General features: G+C 44.0%; 1 protein-coding gene across 3 annotated transcripts in view; it reads right to left on the reverse strand.

The window, feature by feature from the left end:
• Positions 1-19774, reverse strand: part of MDGA2 (MAM domain containing glycosylphosphatidylinositol anchor 2) — a 601160-nt gene extending 581386 nt beyond the window's left edge. The window contains exon 1 of one of the 3 annotated variants that reach the window (XM_034433316.2): positions 18950-19774. In XM_034433316.2, coding sequence (XP_034289207.2) covers positions 18950-19022 — 73 coding nt within the window. In that variant the 5' untranslated portion in view covers positions 19023-19774. Of the gene's footprint in view, positions 1-17063; positions 17207-18949 lie in introns of those variants that run through there. The other 2 variants (XM_034433314.2, XM_060693980.2) reach the window with 2 other exon arrangements.
• Positions 19775-22273: the final 2499 nt, after the last annotated feature.

The following is a 22273-nucleotide window of genomic DNA, read 5'->3' on the forward strand; positions in this document are numbered from 1 at the left end:
CACTGAAGGTTCATCCTTAAGATCTATGACAGATGCTTTGTGGCCTATGGCTATTACTGATCCTCAGGTTTCAAAGCTTAGATTGCATGGAGAAACTCTTTCCCAATACAGGTAGTCCTCGATTTACAATACTTCGTTTAATGACCAAAGTTACGACACTGAAAAAAGTGACTTATAACAGTTTTTCACACTTACGACTGTTGTTGCCTCATCCCCATGGTCACATGATTAAAATTCAGATGCTTGACAACTGGTTCATATTTATCATTTACCCCAGCAAGATTCGAACAGCTTGATACAACTGTTAGATTTGGGAGATTCCATTCTATCCCATACAATGAACATAATGTATCTGTGGAACTGATTGTTGTTTTTATAAGGGGGGGGGAGATAAGAACCACATATTAAACGTATGGCCCAGTGGGAGGCCCATATTAAAACAATATACCTCATGTGTGGCCAGAATCTGAAAACGACATTTAATACAGCACAATTTCTGACTAAAATGGTCTGACTGAGAATTGGCCTATGTGGGCCTGACTGGGTAGATTGCAGGGGTGATACAGAAATATAATTTTATGTCATTTTATTCTATTTTACATATTTATGTATTAAATTGTTGTATTTTATCCTATAACTATTGTATTTTACCCTACTCTCATTTTAAATTGTTTGTTTAGAATTTTATTGGTAATATGTGTTTCAACCTGTATGTTGATATGGCCTATAGCAGTGACGGCGAACTTTTTTGGCACCGAGTGCCTAAACTGAAACGTGTGCATCAGGGGTGGGTTCTAAACTTTTTTACTACCAGTTCTGTGGGCATGGTTTATTTTGTGGGCGTGGCTTGATGGTCATGTGACAAATCTTTAGGATTTACCAGAGGTACTCATCTACCAGGTTTTTAACTGCTTGCAGAGCTGTACCGGTCTACTCACTTGTTTTTGGAGGCACTGGTCTACCCATTTATTTTTGCAGGCACTGGTCTACTCATTTGTTTTAGAGGCACTGGTCTACCCATTTATTTTTGGAGGCATCGGTCTACTCATTTATTTTTGGAGGCACCGGTCTACTCATTTATTTTTGGAGGCACCGGTCTACCACCACACTGCCTTTTAACACTGATCAGCTGTAGGGCGGCCCTTTGAAGCCCCGCGGCAAGAGTTTAAACAGTTTTTTTTCCTTCCAGCCGATCAGCTGGGACTCAGGAGGCAGCAATAGATTGGGGGTGGGGCCAAATAAAAGGTAAGAATAACACGGGGTGGCGGGGGGGACAGAACCGGTTCGGTGATGTCATATCGTCACTGCTACCGGCTTGGTGGAACCTGACAGAACCCACCACTGGCATGCATGCACGCATCAGAGTTGGTCTTCCGGTTTCCAGTGCATGCATGCGCACCATCCAGCTCCTCTTCGTGCATGCCACAAGCAGAAAGACTAGCTGGCCGGCACACATGCGTGCACTGGAAACCAAAAGACCGTCTGGCAACAGCACGCGTGCCCACAGACAGGGCTCTGCGTGCCACCCCTGGCACAAGTGCCATAGGTTCGCCATCACGGGCCTATAGGCTAATTAAAAAATAAATATAAATTAGAATATTTATGATGGTTGCAGTGACACAGGATCTGCTTTGGCGACCATCTGACAAGCAAAGTCAATGGGGAATCCAGATTCACTTAATAACCACGCTACTATCTTAACAAATCCAATCATTCACTTAACAACTGTGGTAAGAAAAGTCACAAAAAAGGGGGAACTCACTTAACAAATGTTTCACTTACCAACATAAATTTGGGCTCAATTGTGGTTGTACCTCAAGGACTACCTGTGCTGCAAAACCTTGTTCTAACATCAAAATGATAAAGAATAATACGGGGTCATAAGTCTCTCTCAGTTGTTATAAAAAAGCTTATAAAGGATAAGGAAAGAGGAACTTCAGGTACCAGATCTCCATGAGTATACATAAACTCGGAAATGTGCTTCCGAGTTAGAACTTCATAATACAAGTATTACAATATCCACAAAACCTCAATAGGTTAGGAGTTTTTACAAAAAAAAGTCATATAGACATTGACCCACTTTCAAAACTGTTCTGATACCTGGTAAGAATTGTTTTGTCCTTTCAAGATTGCAATGAAAGAGAAAGAAAATGTTAGAAAGATTGCAGGAAAGGGATGGAGGTGTCAGAGATTGTGTGTTCTCACCCACTTTAGATTCTATCCTCACCCATGGCTTGCTTCAGTGTTCCCCATCATAGGATCCATCAAACAAATTACACTTGGTTTGGTCTTCTGTCTATATATATATATATATGTTCAGAGAACCTAACCACTGGTCAAATTCCATGGTTTATGGCTTAAGGTACTATGTATAGTTTATTCAATGAAACAGGCTTGATATAATGTGTGAGTCAAATCACCCCCCTTCCTTCTCTCTCTCTCCCTCTCTCTCTCCCTCCCTCCCCACCACCACCACACACAAATGGGTGAGATATCCAGCATACCAAGCTACCAAAAACTAAATTTTTCACAAACTCATTTAACAAAAACTTAGAAGTCTAATAGCATTCTTAGATTCTGGCACTTTTAAAGACACATAATAGCTTCCAGAATAACTTTCAATGGGAAAATGAGATGGTCAACTCTTACCTCCAAAATACTACTCACAACAAGTACAGGTAGTCCTTCACTTACAACAGTTCATTTAGTGACCATTCAAAGTTACAGCGGCACTGAAAAAAATGATTTATGACCGTTTTCACAGTTACTACCTTTGAAGCATTTCCCCATGATCATGTGATCAAAATTCAGATGCTTAGCAACTGGTTCATACTTATGACTGTTGCTGTATCCCAAGGTCATATGATTACCTTTTGCAACTTTCTGACAAGGCAAGTCCATGGGGAAGCCAGATTCACTTAATAACCAGGTTACTAATTTACCAACTGCACTGATTCATTTAACTGGCAAGGAAGGTCATAAAATGGGGCAAACCACTTTCAAAAATCTTATTAAAAAAAAAAACTTCAGGAATTTGTCCAAGCCAAGAGTCAAGAATAACTTAAAAGCACACACACAACGGAAGAAAGGAGACAAAAATAAGTTATGATGTAATATAAATCATGTTCTCATATATCATGAAAAAAGAATGCTACATTTAAAACTATTAAGGATTAGCTACTTCCTTCTCTCCCCACATTCTCTTTCTCCTTTAAAAGACTGTCTTTGTGGTTGGAAAGCAGACTCTGCCCTTTAAATGCATCATAAGGAATAAAGTAGTGCTACAATAAAATATTAAAAGCAGAAAAAAATAAAATAAGGTTCTGTCAAGACAAAATGTCCTTCAGTCATCATGTCCCACAAAAGAAATATGTGTTAAGCTTCAGTTTATTTGGGTCTCTCAGATGACCAGGCTGCTTCTGACTTATTCAGCTCTTTTAAACCATCCATCCTTAAAAGAATCCTGATGAGCAATCATACATAAGGGGAAGAAAATCAAACATGTTAATGGCACATCCAGCCAAACAAAAAATCCAAATCAATAAAACATAATAAGGCGACAATAAGAAACAGCAGAGCAGACTATAAACAACTGCTGAGGTTTGTTTGTTGGCTGATTTTTTAAATTAAACTAGCATAAAGATCTTTAAACACAGCACACTGAAAAGTGTGATTAAATATTTTGACTCAGGACTTGAAAATAAAGTGGAAGGGTAAATGTTCAGTCTTTAAGTCAGCAGTTCCAAAGCCTAGGTGCCAACTTAGAGAAGACCAGATTCTACCTGGGTATAGCAATAGCACTTAGACTTATATACCACTTCACAGTGCTTAACAGCCCTCTCTAAGCAGTTTACAGAGTCAGCATATTGCCCCCAACAATCTGGGTCCTCATTTTACTGACCTTGGAAGGATGGAAGGTCGAGTCAACCTTGAGCTGGTGAGACTCGAACTGTCGAACTGCGGGCAGCCAGTATAATTAGCCTGCAATACTGTATTCTAACCACTGCGCCTTAGTGAAGGGCACAAAAGCATGATCCAGTAGTTCCTCTTGCTCCAACTGAGTTATAAATTAGTGCTTTGAATTCATCCCTCTGACATACATGATCCCATCAATAGGCTTGAAAGAACCATCAAGGGCAGAATTTCGTATTTGGGTGATCATATTCTGATCACTTCTCAGTCAAACTTGCACTCAACCACATCCATGCATTCAAGTGGGATTCATCAAATATTGGAAAAGTATTGGGGTGGATGCCTATTTGAAGAAGACCATAAAGTGAAAAGTATGTACATTCTCATCTAACATCATAAGAGAATGCAAACACACTGAATGAGCAGCTGGAGAAGATTGAAAGCAACATGAAATTGTCAACAGAGAAAAATTAGGGGGAAGGAGCATGGCATTAAAAAAAATAGCTTTCCCTGGGCCTAATGATGGACAAAGTGTTTGAAAACAGCTAACCTGTGACCTGGTTTTCTGAGGGCTGTGGCGCTGCTAACATTAAGTGTGATTAGTAAAAAGACTGGCTTTTCTAAATAATCTATTTCCCCTCTGCCCTCTTCCTTAGACAATTAAAATCCTGCTAGCCTCAGCTATAAGCTCTGTAAATTGAAGGAGAGAGTTCTCAACATCTACAGGACTCCCCTTGAAGATGCTTTGGAGAATTCTGTCTAAGGCAGGAAGTGGTAATTCTCATTTTTTTAAGGAGAAATGGGAATATCATCTGCAAGGTTATGGTTACTTTTCAGATCCAGTCCAGTTCTGGCCTAGCAACTAAGGCTCTTTTGTACCACAGAAAGTACCTCTTTTCATTCTGGGTGAAATCCTTCATTTTACTGTATCACAACAATATCTTTTTGAGTATCTTTGGAAAAGCTACAGAAAGACTAATCCATTTTAATTTTTTAAACAGGAGAGGAGAAGAGGAGAGGAGAGGCCTCTTCAAAAATAAATTATTCTAGGAATATGCTTCTTTAGGAACTAACTGCAACACATTAATTACATATTAACATGTTAATAGCTCAGCATACTTTTCAGACATGAGCCTGAAAAGGAAGACAATTTTATGTACAGGACTCAAAACTTTCATCAAAACTTCATATGAACCAGAGACAAATCACTGAACCACAGGGAGGTGATAGGAGAATCGAAATAAAAACATCTCTGACAGATAGGTTAACTAGTCTCCATCAGAACATGTCCAGCATAGGGAGGTACCCCTGAAGAGAAGTCTACTTTTCAGAAACTATGTTGGTTCTTAGTTACAGAAGCACCTAAGCAGGTCTGTTAAGGTCTTAATACATTAACACATACACATATTAGTTACTTGGTCAATTTCAACATTGGTTAATTTGTGAATGGATGGGTGGTTGTAGATGGGTGGATGGGTGGTTGTAGCTTGGCTCATAAGCTCTTGAGTCCAAAAGCCCTGCAAAAAGGATTATTTCAAGAAACAGATGAAGCAGTCTTTACATGCCAACATCATCATGAAGAGAAATAGAGCTGCTGCAGATCTCCATAAACAAAATAAAAATCTCCCTGCTGGAACCCACAGACCACCAAGGTCCCTTTATATCAACTCTGGAGCAACTCATCAGCTGAGAGAACTTGATCTGAGTTCTACCTGTAAGCAGAAAAAAAGTTAATTTAGGTGGAGCAAAGCATAACCTTGTCCACCTTGCTATCCCTGTGTAGCGCATGGCACAATGGGGTGCTGCAAATATCCCCCTTGGCTGATCTGTTAAAAGCTCTTAAGTGGAGTTTCTTCTGACAGGGCAGTCAGCAGAGGAAGAGACACTGTGATGTTAATAGTTGAACTTCTTATTGCTCATTGCCATTATGATGGACCTTGCTTACTTCTGCAATCTTATTTGTAAATGTATATTTTAGCCGCGTCAGCCACCATGATGTGAATCTAGTGGGATAGTATAAGCCCAAGTTGTTCAATGTAAAGAAGCAAAATCCCTTTCTGTAAGAACTGCCCATCTAACACCAGGACACATCCAGTTTCAACATTCAATTATCTTCAGACCCTTAGCTCTGGGAAATCTCTATCTTGGCACACAACACAGAAACATCACTACCCCATTGTTGTTTTTCCTTTCTGCTGCTGACCTGTAGCATACAAGAAGCTGTATTGTCACCTATCCCAAAAGGCTAAAGCAGTCAAAGTAAATATATTGACACTGGATTTGTACTGTAAAGCCTTTGGCACTCACTGACATTAGCCAGAAACACTGGGAAGTCCATTCAATGTGAATTTTCTGAATAAGATCGGGACAGGCATCATAATGTTCTACAGTTATTGTGGGCGACAACTCCCACGATCCTTTGCAACAGGTCATGCTAATAGAGACTAGTCAGAGTTGAATCCGGTGTACCTGTAGAATGATTCACTTTCACAAAGAGCTGGAAAAACAAATGATGCGTGTAAACAGTATTAATTCTTCTCAATGTGACAACTGGGCCAAAAAATTAATCATGATACAGGTCATTGGTCACTACATTTAGAAAAAGATGTTGAGACTTTGGAAAAAGTGCAAAGAAGAGCATAGTTAGATGATGATGCTCTTCATCAACTAAAATGATTGAAGGCCTGGAGACTAAAACATATGACTAACGGTTGCAGGATTTGGGTTTGGCTAATCTATAGAAAGGAAGGACTAGGGGTGACATGATAGCAGCATTCCAGTATTTGAGAGGTTGCCACAAAGAGGAAGGGGTCAACTTATCTACCAAAGCATCTGTAGGCAGCACAAGAAACAATGAATGGAAACTAATCAAGGAGAGAAGCAGCCTGGGACTAAGGAGAAACTTCCTAACGGCGAGGACAATTAACCAGTGAAGCGACCTGCCTCCAGAAGCTGTGAATGCTTCAACACTGGACGTTTTTAAGAAGAGACTGGACAACCATTTGTCTGGGAATGGTATAGGTCTCCTGCTTGAGCAGGAGGTTGGATTAGAAGCTGTGAGAAACAGTACTGTAGTCAACCCTTGATTTGAGTTTCAGTATAAACGTACAACAATTTGCCACCTTGCTTTAATTCTTTGTTGTCCAAGCCATGGTGGCCTTTGAATCTTTGCCACAACAGCTGGATTGGAGACAGGCAACAACCTCCAACAAACTTTAATCAAGCTTGGATTGTTTGACCCCACATCGTCAGGGACTTTGAGGGACTCCAGCAGTCTTTTGAGAACTGCCTCTTGAACTTTAAATGTATCCACCCTTTTCAGGCAAAGTTGCATTAATGATCCCAATTTTGCTATCCCTCCTACATCAACAATGACTCCTTTAGAGCCATGCTGTGCCCTCTTCTATCTACCTTTTTTTTAGTTACAATATTTCTCTCCAAAACCCCGCTGGAATTAAAAGATGGAAAATATGGAAAAGCAAGCACTTCATTATTAAGCGTCATTAGGCTTCTGTTTGTTCTCCATTTAATTCATATATGCAGATTTAAAAACCATTCATGTTAGGTTTGATAAAGGGGTAATTTTAAAAGTGGATTCTCTTCCCTCCCCCAAGAAAATAAAGTGAGCATGCTAAACAAATAGACCCTTTGTTCAGCTTTCTAAAAGCTTTTAAATGCTTTCAGCTTCCCACAAGTGCCAGAAATACACAGCACCACACAGAGCAGCCACCGTTTCCAGCAGATAAAGAAAATGAGAGTGGAGTTGTATTGTAACTGATGTTGAACTCGGGGAAAGGAACTTATAACTTTCACATCACGCCGAGACAAAATTTGAATACTTCAAATTTAATATTGGTTTTCTATCTCTCATAATCTTATTCCTTTCTCCACCACAAAATTAATTTTAAAAAGTAAGCTTGGGCAATACTGCTGGGAGTATTCTGCAGGCTGACAAGTTGCCTACTCAGAACTACAATCCCCAGAATCCCTGGGGGGAAAAGCAGAATGGGTCAAAGGCCAACTGATCCAATCCATAGTATAAATATCACTAAGGAGCTGTAAAATCCCAAGTTATCTTGCATGTCAACCCTCCTACCCTTACATGAGGGTTCTACAATGCAATACAATACTCACTGGGGCTAAGACATGATATTACTAAAAAGTCCCAAAATAAATACTTTTTAAAAGAATAATAAATAAATACTCCAAACTACACAAGAATAAGACTAAACCTTTGCAATGGTCCTGAATCTTTCAGGCTGTGTGCAGCAAAGATAATTCCCCACTCTCTTTTTTATTTTTATTTATTTATAAAACACATTTCTATGGCCATCCAACACCTCAATGACTTTGAGGGACTTACAATTTTTTTTAAAAAAAACAAGAAAGAAACATCACAATATGGAAAAAATACTATCAGTACCCCGAGGGACAATAAAAACCCACTTCCCCATCAAACATATAACATATAACCTAAGCTAAAGGTAAAGGTTCCCCCGCACATGCGTGCTAGTCGTTCCCGACTCTAGGGGGCGCTGCTCATCTCCGTTTCAAAGCCGAAGAGCCAGTGCTGTCTGAAGACGTCTCTATGGTCATGTGGCCGGCATGACTAAACGCCAAAGGCACATGGAACGCTGTTACCTTCCCACCAAAGGTGGTCCCTATTTTTCTACTTTTTTTTTTCTATTTGATTTATATGCCGCCCTTCTCCGGAGACTCAGGGCGGCTTACAATGCGTTAAGCAATAGCCTTCATACTTTTGTATATTTTATACAAAGTCAGCTTATTGCCCCCACAAACTGGGTCCTCAATTTACCTACCTTAGAAAGGATGGAAGGCTGAGTCAACCTTGAGCCTGGCGAGATTCGAACTTACTTTAATTGCAGACAGCTGGTGTTAAATTACAGTGCTTTAGTCTGCAGAGCTATCGAGGCTCTGCATTTACAATCTACTTGCATTTTTTACGTGCTTTTGAACTGCTAGGTTGGCAGAAGCTGGGACAAGTAACGGGAGCTCACTCCATTACGCAGCACTAGGGATTCGAACCGCTGAACTGCTGGCCTTCTGATCGACAAGCTCAGCATCTTAGCCACTGTGCCACTGCGTCCCTTATATAACCTAAAGGACTCTGCTAAGCACCATATCCCAAGGACTGAGTTAGAACCATTTTAACAGGTTAGTAGCAGTTCAAATATTTGGGGATTTGTTTTTCCAGATGGCAGGCACCATGACAGAGAAGACACCCATACTGGGTCCTGCAAGATGATATTGTTTAATCAAGGGGACCTGAAGCATAACAGTGCCGATTGTGCAGGACAGACAGAAACAATGGAACCATGTCTCCAAATCACTAGTGGGGAAGACATGAAGTAATGAGTGCAAGTGTGTTAAAGATAGATCCTACCTAGAAGTAAGGAGAAATTTTCTGATAGAACAATTAATCAGTGGAATAGCTTGCCTCCCAGGGTTTTGAGTGTCTCATCACTGAAGGTTTTCAAAAATAGACTGGACAACCATTTGACTGGAATGGTATAAGGCTCCTACTTTAATTGGACTAGAAGACCTATGAGTTCCTTCTCAACCCCCATGATTCTATGTTCTATGACAGCAATATTTGCAGGACAATTTGCTGGTCAAAAGGTCAAGCTCTGTAAAATAAAGCAAAGAAGCAGTTTGTCGTTTGTGTCCACTCCTGCTCCCAGATCTTGCAATAGGTAAACTCTCAGCTACATATAACTGGTAGCTGTGGGCTACAGTGTTCTTCCCAAAACTCTACCATTCAGGGCACGGCGAAAGACCCGGAGATCCGATATCCTTCGTATCTCCGGGGGCAAATCGTTCCAGAGGGCAGGAGCTGCCACAGAGAAGGCCCTCCCCCCTGGGGGTCGCCAACCGACATTGCCTGGCTGATGGCACCTTGAGGAGTCCCTCTCTGTGGGAGCGTACTGGTCGGTGGGAGGCTATCGGCGGCAGAAGGCGGTCCCGCAAATACCCAGGTCCTATGCCATGGAGCGCTTTAAAGGTGGTAACCAACACCTTGAAGCGCACCCAGAAGACCACTGGAAGCCAATGCAGCTCACGCAGGAGAGGTGTCACATGGGAGCGCCCCCTCGCTCCCATAATCCTCCGCGCGGCAGCATTCTGCACCAGTTGGAACCTCCGGGTGCTCCTCAAGGGGAGCCCCATGTAGAGAGAGAGCACACTTAGGCTGTCTGCACACTTAATTTAACTTATATTACCAATTAAATAAATTATTATCAGAGTTTTTGTGCTTGCTCTAGAAAAGTTAGCACTCTGTAGCATTGGTGTGATCAACAAGGCAGCATTCATCCAGGATAAGCCAGAATCAAATCTTTCGGTGATGTAGGACAGGGGTGTCAAACTCAAGGCCCAAAAGCCAACCCAGCCCACAGGGTGCTTAGATATGGCCTGCAGGGCCACCCTGGAAACAGTGAAGGACTGGCCCATAGTGCCTTTCTCAGCAAAAATGGAGCATGCATCCCTTCCGAGCTCCGTTTTCGCTGGAAGAGGGTTGCAAGAAGCTGTCGCAGCCAAAAACAGAGTTTGGGAGCCCGTTTTCGCTGGCAGAACACTCGGGCCCCCACAGGCGCCCCTGACATGAGTGATGTCAAATTGGCCACACCCACTCTGGCCACACCCATCCGCCCCCCCAAGGTCAAACACAACCCTGATGTGGCCCTCAATGAAATCAAGTTTGGCACCCCTGATGTAGGAGAAGAAGGCTGAGCTGGAAGGCAGGGTTAAATGTGTCATCGGTTTGGAGTCACTGCGTTGCCACAAGAGCTCCCCCTGTGAATTTCATTGCCCCCTATCTAGCACTAATGTAGCTATGAACATTAATTGACTGGATTCTCATATAGAGTAGCAATAATAAACTCGTTTGTGCTTTGAACTCAATGAATGCTTCTGGTTATTTTCACCTGACATTAATCTAATTCATGGAGGAGGGTTGGATTTGGGTCTCTTACGGCAACCCGATGACTCCAAACTCATGGCACACTTAACTCCACCTTCCAACTAAGCCCATTCTTCTTCTACATCATAAGCCAAATGTCAGAGTTTGTTGCAGAAATCACATCCAGAAAGCACACACAGATAACTGATTCAGCAGGATTCATTAACTTCTCTTTATATACATAATAACGCATACAATACCAACAGCAGATTAGTCCAACGTGGTAGAGAGTTACAGGCAAAAAAACACAGGAAGAGGAGAGAACAACAGAGATGAGTTTTCAGTTTCAATTCAGCAGACAGACAAGACCAGACTAGTTTAGTTCTCAGCACAAATCAGAGCTACAGAGCCACGCCCAGGCTCCTTCCAGTTTCAGTTTCCAAACAGTCCTCATTGTCTGACTTAGTTGCTATGCCTATTCATTGGCTGACCTTGTTACCATGTCTCTGCCAGTCACGAATTCCCTGACACCAAAGGCACACAATCATTCTACTTTGCAGACATAATAAGCATGTGTGAGCTGATCCAAACTTTGCACAGAAGACCATCTGGGAACTCTCAAACTGGATTCTTACCCACTGTTGCACTAGGGCTAAAATCGGGGTGGTGGTCATCATTTGAGATTCATGCATTGTGAGGAATCCATTCATTAGCATAGCTTGCTCAAGAAGCCAGGCCATCACACAATGCCATAGAATTTGGCCTATTTGTTTGTTCATAGCATGCTAGATATATACAGTAAATGTGTTTTGTTAATATAAAGGTTTACTGTAGATAGAGAGTTCCAAAATAGAAGAGAGGGTATGTAACTAGGCCAAACTGGATTCATTCAAATTGGACCCTTCCAGTTGTTTTAAATTAGAACAACTGTACCAAATAACATAAAAACTGAATGGAACCAGGTAAAAGAGGACAATTGCACTGGGTGAATCCATAACTCGTTCCCGAATCAAAGGGACTGATCATATACCGAATTACCATCTACTCTCCAACCTGAACTGAACTGAAGCACCTCAGAGTCAGAAATTAATTACCTTCCTTGTACCTATTTGCAGAGTAAAATCCCTGATTGAGTCTTCTTAGCCCTGGCAAAATATTAATCATAATATTCATACTTGTGTCAAGATCCTAGATTATTTTCAGTAAATGTTATTTTTTTAAATAAAAATCCATCTGCCAGCATTCTGCTCCGATTAAAAAGCTATCTGACAATTCAGATCAAGGATGCAACGTTTTCAAAGATACCTGACAGAAATGTTGTCATGGAATGGGTTGCTTCTACAGAAAAAGCAGTGTTCACTGGTCAATTAGAAATTGAAAAAATTAACTGATTCTAATCTTTCTTCCCTCTGAAATGCACAGGATTCTCCTCTCAGCAAGAACTTTCACACGTTTCCCTCTTACATCAGAAGCATACCAGTTTGAAGAGTTATATCCAAGGGCAGCAGAAGACATAGTAGTACTGAGTCAACACTTTCAGGCTTTTTAAAATATTGTTTGGAAAGTTAGGTGTTTTTTGTTGGAGGCTGTTGTGGTTCTTTTGAAAGACTGTATCTCAGGAGTGGGGTTCCCCCCCACTACACCGATAAAGAAAAGGGGAAAGTGCACAGCTGATTTCTAGTGTTCAGCCAAAAAATGCAGCGGCACTATCTTAGAAGTGGTGGTCTCCAAAAATAAGGCCAAGACAGGGGTCTGCAAATTTAAACACTCAAAGAGCCATTTGAACCCCTTTCCCACAAAAAAGAAAACACCGGGAGCCACAAAACCCTTCCTGTGCCTGACTATTTCTTGAGCGGCCACAGAACTAGCATATGTAGTTGAATTAAACATTCTGTTTTCTTCTGAAACTTTTCTTTTCTTGGATTTATCCATGGTTGGCCTACTGGGGGTTGAAATGCTCAATAAATCTCGTGCCGGCGGGTGTCGCACATTGGCGGTTGTGATGCATATTTTGAGTGACAGGGAGCCGCAGCACAGGGGTGAAAGAGCCACATGCAGCTCCAGAGCCGCAGGTTGCTGACCCCTGGACTAAGACATGCCTGCAAGCCAAAATTTGCCCACTTCCGCTTTATTTATGTTATCACTATAATTTATATGCCACTCAATGTAAAAAAAAAAAGTCTCTAAGCAGTTTACAAGAAATGTGAAAATAAAATAGAAAACATAACCAAGGGAAACAGAACAAAGCCAATGATAGTCAACTGTCTTGTCCATTAACAGTCCAAGGAAAAATAGTCATGACAACAATCCCTTTTACAGGAAGCAGATGCAGCAGGCTATCAAAACATTTTCCAGAGTGTTTTCCAGGTCTTGGTGACCTCCTTGAATGCCCACAGGATTGATGCTAACGTTTTTTTTTTTTAATTTGATTTATATGCCGCCCTTCTCCGGAGACTCAGGGCGGCTTACAATGCGTTAAGCAATAGCCTTCATTCTTTTGTATATTTTATACAAAGTCAGCTTATTGCCCCCACAAACTGGGTCCTCATTTCACCTACCTTAGAAAGGATGGAAGGCTGAGTCAACCTTGAGCCTTGGAGAGATTCGAACCCTGCAGTAATTGCAGGCAGCTGGTCTTAATAACCAGCTTAATAACAGGGTGCCTTAAACCCCTGTACTACCAAGGCTCTTGATCTCAGGTAGAATCCTATTTCAAAGGAAAGGGGCAGCAACCGAAAATATATCCCTCTGTGCAGAAGTGGGTTTCACATAATTTTACCACCGGTTTGCCGCGCACTGAAAATGTGGCCTTCCGCGCATGCGCTTTGCATGAATGCAGCTTGCACGCATGCGCATGGCTTAGAAAACGTGGCTACATAGGATGGCATAGAGCCGGGTTGCCACAACCGGTTTGCCCGAACTGCTCTGAACCGACTGAATACCACCACTGCCTCTGTGGTTCCTGATGACAAGAATCACTCAGGGATGCGACGAGAAGGGTGTCCATTCAACTAAGAATTTATTGGATGGAAAGAAACTTATTGGAAGAAGATGATCCTGGAGGTACCAAGTCCTAAGCCATATAGGGCTTTGAAGATAACAGCCAGCACACTGAACTGCATTCAGAAACAAACTGGCAACCAATGCACCTCTCTCAAAATAGGTGTGTTAATTGGGAGGCACTTGTTACAACTATTACATGATGGGCTAGCTGTAGCTTCCAGAGGGTCTGCAGCCCCAGGTAGAGGACACTGCATGAATCTGAGAGTTGATCCAAGAGTGGATCAACAATAAGCAGGGCCTCCTGATTCAGAAACAGCTGCAAGTGGTGCAAAAATAGAGTTGTGCAAAGCCCCCCACCCCAACTATACTCTTTAGATGCTTGTCTAATTACCAATCTCATTCATTGTGAGACAAGTGGAGAAATTCTATACAAAATGACATATTTTTCCAATGGTTTCTCTGGTAGGAACCCAAGCCATTATTTTTGGCATATTATATGAACTAAGTCATTTCATGAAATAACATAGGGCTCATCTGTTAGGGCATTAGTGTGATTTTTTTTTAACAAACCGAAAATGTAGCATGATGTTTAGACATACCCTGTTAACTTTGCATTGTGCAAGCAGAGACTCATGCACATGAAGTACATGCATGGCATCCTTCAAGACAGGAGTGATGTTAACATGAACTTCCCAAAGAATGTGCAACCACCAGGTACTTTTTCCTTAGCTGTTTGTTTAGTCCAGAACTCAACATGACTCCTTAACAGAATACAATAGAAGATGTTCCACCTATTAACTAGCCAGCCTTTGATAGCTGGTGGCTATTAGCTATAAGCTTTTGGAGGGAGTGAAAGATACAAAACAAGTATTTTGATTTCATTTCTCATGAAAAATATTGTCTAAATGTCAGGGATTTTATGCACATGCTACTTACTCTCGGTGATGGCAGTAGCTAATTAAAGCTGCTTGAAAGGCCAGCTCCGTGTATGGCCATTTCTTCTGTGCTTGAATTGGATATTTCTTTAAACAGATACATATAGCAAAAGTGCAAACCTCCCTTTCCACAAGGAATATGACCCAGTAAAAGACTGTCCCCTAGAGTTTTTACACACTTAGGGAAATTAGGAAATGGGACATTATGCAAACATTGGATACAATATCCAAGCCCTGTTGCGTTTGCTGTTTATGGAGAAGGATGCCCATTAACACTATTTTCCACTTTCTTTTCTCCCAAAAGGATGCCTAAGGCTGGAAAAGTAGATCTAAGCATCCTCCAATCCTTTCTCACTGCTGATCTAGACATTCTTGCAGCACTGAAAACGCTCAGCGCAATTTCCCTCCTGCAGTAGAAATGCTTCAGGCAGGCAGTGAACTATAAACTCCCAGAATTAAATACAATCATCATTATCCATGTGGTCATTATGCACATCAGAGTAACCAACAATCTGTTAAGAAGAAACTTTACAATCGTCCAAATTTCAATTCACTGTACCTATATAAACAGCACCCTCCTAAAGATGACAATGAGATGGACACACACACTCTGATGCCGACCGAGCAGGAGGACGCCCTCAAAATACATGGTGAAGAACATTAATGGAAGACTTAAAGACTCAAAAAATCACATAGGAAGACACTGAAGTACTCGCCCCAAATCCAAAATGCTGGAGATCCCTTGCTGCCTGATATGCTACATAGTGTGGGAGGATCTAATGCTAATGCTAAATGCAAACAGACAGAGCAAGATGTTTCTCTCCTAGGCGCAAAGAAAAATCTGCTGTGAACTCCTTTTGGTGTCAGGAAGGGCATCCGGCCAGTAAACACTCAGTTCTATCAAGTCATCCTGACTCTACCCCAAATTAAGAGATTACAGAGTTGTAAAAAGAGAGTTTTAAAAGGAGGAGCAAGGATGTGGGTGCAAAAAGTCCACAGAAGTGTGGAACCTAAATGAAATTCAAGATATATGTAACTCTTCCTTCCTTATTTTAATATTTCTCTCTTTTTTGTCTCACACACATCCAGACCAACAAGAAAGAGTGAAATATAAATGATCAAGCCCCACAAGATCATCTCCAGACTCAACAGGGCAACGTTCAGCATTATTCTGACCAGATATATGTGCAAAATCACATGGCTATACCAAAATTAATCATATTGTCTGCCACTTCTCTTTCATACTCTTTATTTGGCACCAAACAAATTGACTGAAAAAGACATTACACCAATAGCAAACCCAACCCATCCTTCATTAACCAAGCTGATGAAATCTCATAGTCTCATTTGCTTATGCCTAGCCATTTGCCTAACACATGCTGTGCTCTCTTTGTGAAAAACAATTGAGCTGAATGAGCACCTTGCGTTCCATGGAGAACCTTGCGTAACATAGAGCCAAATAATTTTGAAAATGTTTGGGGGGGGGAGGAATCAAATATAAATACTAAGTCAACTGTGATGCCAAAATACAGATCCTGTTTCTAGATTTCCAGGAGCTGTAAAGTCAACAAAGACAAGCAACAGATGGTAGATTGTTTATGGATTCAGTGTAACCAACTAGGGACCTTTAGGCAGCCCAGTTCAGACAAATCATTGTGTATTTGTCCACTCCCACATGCACATCCTCCAAACCTTGTGAAACTAGTTCAAAACTTCCGTACCACATTCTCTATATGCATCTTTAATGATCACCCGGTTACATATTAGCACAAGCATTGCAACCTCAGGATGCCATCAAGCACGTTAGCAAACATCAAGCAAGTTTTCCTACAGGTCATCCCATTAAAGTCTTTTTTTTTTTTAATCACTGGAAAAACCTAAAAGCAAGAGATCGTGCTTAGCTCTTCTCTCCTGCTTCTGCTAAAGCAACCAAGGAAGGAACGGTGCCTGCTTCCCGCTGCAGAACCCAGCATCCTGTCAAAACCTTTGGTCCTCAAACATGCATAAAATCCATTTCTTCTCTCTGTGTGTCAGTAACTCAAGGGAAGAAGAGCAGGGATGGCTTTCCCTTTCCATCTGAGCTACAGCCAGCATTCTCTGCATCAGAAGGCTGTTGCCAGGGAAATGGGATGAATTTTAGAAGGGAAAGCAAGGCTGGGGAGCAGCTCCTTTCAGGTGCAGAGGGAGAGGAGGAGGACTTGGATGAGTAGAGGGGACAATAGAGTAGAGTAGAGTAGAGGCTAATATCTGGTCTCTTCGCGAAGGGGAAGCCGTTTCTACACACACCACAGACTCACAATTGCCGCAGCGAACACCTGGCACAGAAGTCAAGGCTGGCTGGCTGACTTGCCTTAGGAGGAAATGAACGAGCAGTCCTTTCCCCATCTCACTCTACTAACGTCAGCCTGGGATTTGCATGGCACAAACAGGTGCCCACCTTCAAATTGGGCACCCATTGGTCAACGGGGGCCGACCCGCTGTGCATAAAACTGCCCTGCCAGCTTCCCGGCTAAGGCCGATGCCCACTCAGTTGCTTCCAGAGGGTTAAACACCATCTCCCCCTGGCTGCCAACTCAAGTTTATTCCCACCTCCATAACACGGTTTGGAAATGTAAGCGAGGGTTATTTTTAGCCTCCTTCAAATATATAGAAAGAGAGATTGAGGGAGGGAGGGGGGAGAGAGAGAGAGAGAGAGAGAGAGAGAGAGAGAGAGAAAGCCTTCCCTGTTGGTATTCTATAGGGATGCTCAGTGCTTCCTCAGCCCCCCCCCCCATGCCAAGCATGCACACCATACTAAATGCCATGCCAGAAATAGCTCTGCAAAGTTTAATTGCAATTCCCCACCTCACCCCACCCCCACCCGCCACTCAAGCTTCAGAGCTAATCTCACAGAAGTAGGCGCAGGGTCTAAATGGCTGGATGATGCTAAAGAGCCTTGTCTCCACCTGCTAACAAGGGAAGCATCTTTGCCTTCTGTGGATGGGCAAAGCTGGTCCCTGGCATGTTCTCAGGCATCAGTTCAGTGTGATTACAAACAGGCCCCAATCTCAATATCTCTCTCTCTCCCTACCCCCCTCTCTCTGCCCAAATTAACTTGCTGGCATACAAACATGCCCCGAGGGGAAAGTGTTACTCATTTTTATAGCCTGTGGCTCACACTGGGTCAGGGAAGAGGCAGTGGGCAAAGGGACCAGGCAACCTACTCCTGGAGCAAGCCTAGTGGATGGCAAGGGGGGTAGGGGTGGAGAGAGCAGATAAGCCACGGAGGGGGCCAGCCCTCCCCTAGCCTAGGGAAAAGCTCCAGCAGGCTCATCCAAGAAATCCTTAGAGCCAGGGGGAGGAAATCTCGGGCAGGACACCCACGCCGATCGAAACGGCAAAGGCTCCCGGGAGCATTTGTAGCCAGAAAAAGCAAGCAAAGGTACCCTTTGCGCTTGTTCCTCTTCCTCACCACCGCACAACGCATCTTCTCTCTCTCTGTCTCTCTCTCTCTCTCTCTCCCCCCCCCCCCTTCTCTCTTTCTGCTTTCATTCATTCATTAATCCGGTCCCAGCGCCCACACACACACGCACACACACACAAACTATTTCTATCTGGCTCTGCCACCTCCGGACTTGGCGCCCTCGCCTGGCTCGGCTTCTTCGGACCCCATCGCTCCTGGCAACAGCGGCGCAGAGCAACCTAAACTCTCCCGAAGAAGAAGCCTTCGCTCGCACTTCCTCGGCGGAGGAACCGGTGGGGTGGAGGGGTGGGGGGGGGTTAGAGATGCCGGAGAGGGAAAAGGCGGTGGCAGAGACGGCAGCTAAGCAGGATCCGAGCGCGCTCCTGCGGGAATCGCGAAACATTCCCCCCCCCCAAGTTAGCAAACCGGCTTCTGGATCAGGGAAGAGTGGAGTGGAAGGGGGGGGAGGGGGAAGCTGCTGCTCCTCTTGGGTACCGTACTGTTGCGCGCCGCCGGGGACGGAGAGAAAGTGGGGGGTCAGTTGGGAGCTTAGCCCAAGAAGGAAGCTTTGAGGAAAGGGGGGGGAGGTAGCAGGGGAGGGGGGGCTGCATGCTTACAAGGACATCACGATTTTTTTCCTGGGGGGGGGGAGGGAAACAGCAGGAGGGGGGAATAAACACACATACACAGAGAGAGACAGACCCACACAAAAAAAAGAAGGAAAGCCGCGGCTGCACTCACCGTAGACGCCTTGTCCGGAGATGCCCTCCAGCAGCACGGTGAGCAGCCACACGACCCCGTAGGCTAAATCCATCTTGGGGGTAGCAGCCACATATCCAGGCGAAGGGGACCCGGAGGGACTGGGAAGGGGAAGGGGAAGGGAAAGGGAAGGGAGGGAGGGGGGCAAATGGAGGGAAGGAGCTGAACCACGCTCGCTCGCCGGTTCGGCCACGGCCCGGTCGCCGCTTGGGAAGAGAAGAGAAGAGGAAGAGCCGCCACCACCACCACCCCCCACCCCCAGCCAGCAGTAAAGCCGAGTCCGGTTAGAAAACAGAGGCTGCAGCGGCGTCCTTGCGCGGCGCGCTTTGCTGGGCGAGCGCCTCGGCGGCAGCGGGGAGCTCCGAAGCCATAGCGGGAGCACCCCCACCCCCCACCCCCAGCACGCGCACAACCACAACCACACACGCACACACACTCTCACACTCTCACACACACACTCAGGCCTGCGGGAAGAAGATCTGCTCAGATCCTTCCGGAGCGCTTTTGCTGCCGGTTGATGCCGCGGCGGCTGCGGCTGGGGAGTGGGGGGAGTGGAGGGGGGGGCGGCCAACTTGCCTGGCTGGCTTGATCGGTTTGGCTGACAGGGTTGGGCAGGGAAGGCAAAAAAAAAAAAAAAAAGGGAAAGGGAAAGGGAAGGGAAGCGTGCCCAGAGCGGGGGGCGGCAGCTGCGGGGCTTGCGCGCCGCGGTCACGTTGGACTCTACGTGCTCCGTGCCGGCCCTGCCAGGCGGCCGAGGCAGCACCGAGCCGGCGACGTCAACTGCGCGCCGCCGCCGCCGCCCCTTCTTCCCTGTGGTTTTTTTTTTTTTCCCCTTCCTTCCCCTCCGCTTCTCCTCCCCTCCTCACCACGGAGCGCGATGCAATGGGAGGCGCCGCGCTTCCCTCGCTCTTCCTCCTCTTCCCCTCCCCCCCCACCCGGGTCCCTCTCAGCTGGCCCGCTTTAGGCGAGCTCTCCGGCAGGTGTGCCAACTTTGGGGAAGCACTGCGCTCTTCGTCTGGAGGTCGGGGCGGGTCTTCGGGTCAGGTCTCCTCCCCACCCACCCCCACCTCCCCCGCCCCGCCTCGCTTTTGAGTTCCCATCTGGGTTGGCCCGTTTCTTCTTTCGGACTCGCCCCCCAAAAAAGCGCGGGAGGGTTGGTGGGGAACAAGCGAAAAGAAGCCAGCCGTGTGCGGGGGTGGGGGTGACGCTCATCCCCTTAGAACAGTGTTTCTCAACCTTGGTAGCTTTTTTTTTCTTCTTTAATTTATATGCCGCCCTTCTCCGGAGACTCAGGGCTCTGACTGGCCCCGCCCCCATCTATTCTCTGCTGATCGGGAGGAAATGGGGATTTTGCAGTAACCTTCCCCTGGAGTGGGGTGGGAATGGAGATTTTACAGTATCCTTCCCCTGCCACGCCCACCAAGTCATGCCACGCCCACCAAGCCACACCCACAGAACCGGTAGTAAAAAAAATTGAAACCCATCACTGCGACACATGATTTATTTTATACCATTTTAGGAAAGGCAGCTAAGAAGTTTGATATGTTATTCATGATACGTGAATGACCAGCACATTCTGGTCCTAAGCAGTGTGCTTTTCTTCCTCTTAACAAAGAAAACAGGGGAGCTGAAATATGGGGTAGGCAGCATACTGAAACCTTTCCCAAGGTAGGGCCCTCCAGATGCATTCGATTACAGTACCAGTCATTTCAATAAGCATACATGCAAATTGTTGGGGATGAACAGTAATCCATCATGTATGGAGAGCACCAGATTAGGGAAATCTGGCTGATACCAGCAGGAAGTTCTCACCTTGAAACTCATCTATATGGAAAACATGATGAGATTCTCAATCTTCCAAGCAGCTTTTAATGCATTGGAGAAAGATCCCAACTATAGTAGTTGGCAGGACAGCTCTCATATCATTGTGTTCCATGATAAGATAATTCCTTCATCTTGAACAAGACTCTTTGCTATCAAGCAGAGTCTCTCTGCCTCCTCCTCCTCCTCCTCCTCCTCCTCCTCCTCCTCTTCCTCCTCTGTCTCCATTCAGAAACCTGGAAGTTGGCTTAGACAATTATTTTCTTTCAAGCCCACTGGTTATGTAGGTTCTTCTTAAAGCTTTGCTGAAAACCATCAACAAGTTAAATACCCTCAGTGGACCATTTTGGGTGGATGGGTGCTGATTTTTGTGTGGCATAAAATTCTCTAGATGGGTTCACACACTGCAGGAAGCCACAATATAGTCTGTTGAGAAGATATATGTCATGTATAAATCATGGTGCATGGCAAAGCGGACAATCTAAAACCCATATCTGCCAGCATCCAGCTGTGGTATTCAAATCGGGCAAAACAACTTATTTGGAGGCAGTGGTTTGAGAGTTGTTAGCATAAATCTTTAACAAATAGACAGCATACAAAAGGGAACGCTAAGATTATTCTAGGGGAAATATACCAAGTTGTAATATGATATTGTTGTATGGGTAATCTACAATTAGATTCACAGTCAAAGACTGGTGAAAACTTAATTCAAATCATAACCAAGGACCTAAGAATTAAGAATAGAATAGAATAGAATCAAATCAAATCGAACATAACAGAATAGAACAGAATAATAATAGAGTTGGAGGTCTTCTATAATAATAGACCTTGGAGGCCTTCTAGTCCAATCCCCTGCTTGAGCAGGAGACCCTGGCCAAATGGTTGTCCAGTCACTTTTTGAAAGCCTCCAGTGATTGAGCACCCAGAACTTCTGAAGGCAAACTATTCCGTTGGTTGATTGCCCTTACTGTTAGGAAACTTCTCCTTACTTCTAGGTTGCTTCTCATCTTGGTTAGGTTTCAACCATTGTAGCTTTTGAGGATCTACACAATTCTAAGCAGGGTACTTGTTTGGAAAATTAGGTGTTCAGATCAGATGAATTCAAAATATCCAAATATTGAGGGAGTCCTTTAGGTAGTGATCCAGGAGCTATAATCACAATTGGTTATTGTTATCATTATTACGGTTAGACGCACAATCAGCCAGTTTAGACTGATTTGACATTTTGTCCACCTATTGAAGATGCTGTTGTTTGGTGGTGTTAAAGGTATTGTTACAGGATATAAGCTATTCCAAGTAAAGTGATTTAGACAATGTTGGGGATGTTCAAATGGTGCTCCAGATGTTTTGGAATTGTCAGCCAGAAAGATGCTCAAGTATTTGTGGTGATCATCTCCATTCAGACTCTTTATATTATTTCCATAGGTCATTGATTCCTTATTGATTCACTATTTTTTTTTTTGATAATGATGATGATCATGATCC

The sequence above is a fragment of the Pantherophis guttatus genome, chromosome 1 (assembly GCF_059756535.1).
Source record: "Pantherophis guttatus breed Tessera chromosome 1, ASM5975653v1, whole genome shotgun sequence".
Taxonomy (NCBI): Eukaryota; Metazoa; Chordata; class Lepidosauria; order Squamata; family Colubridae; genus Pantherophis; species Pantherophis guttatus.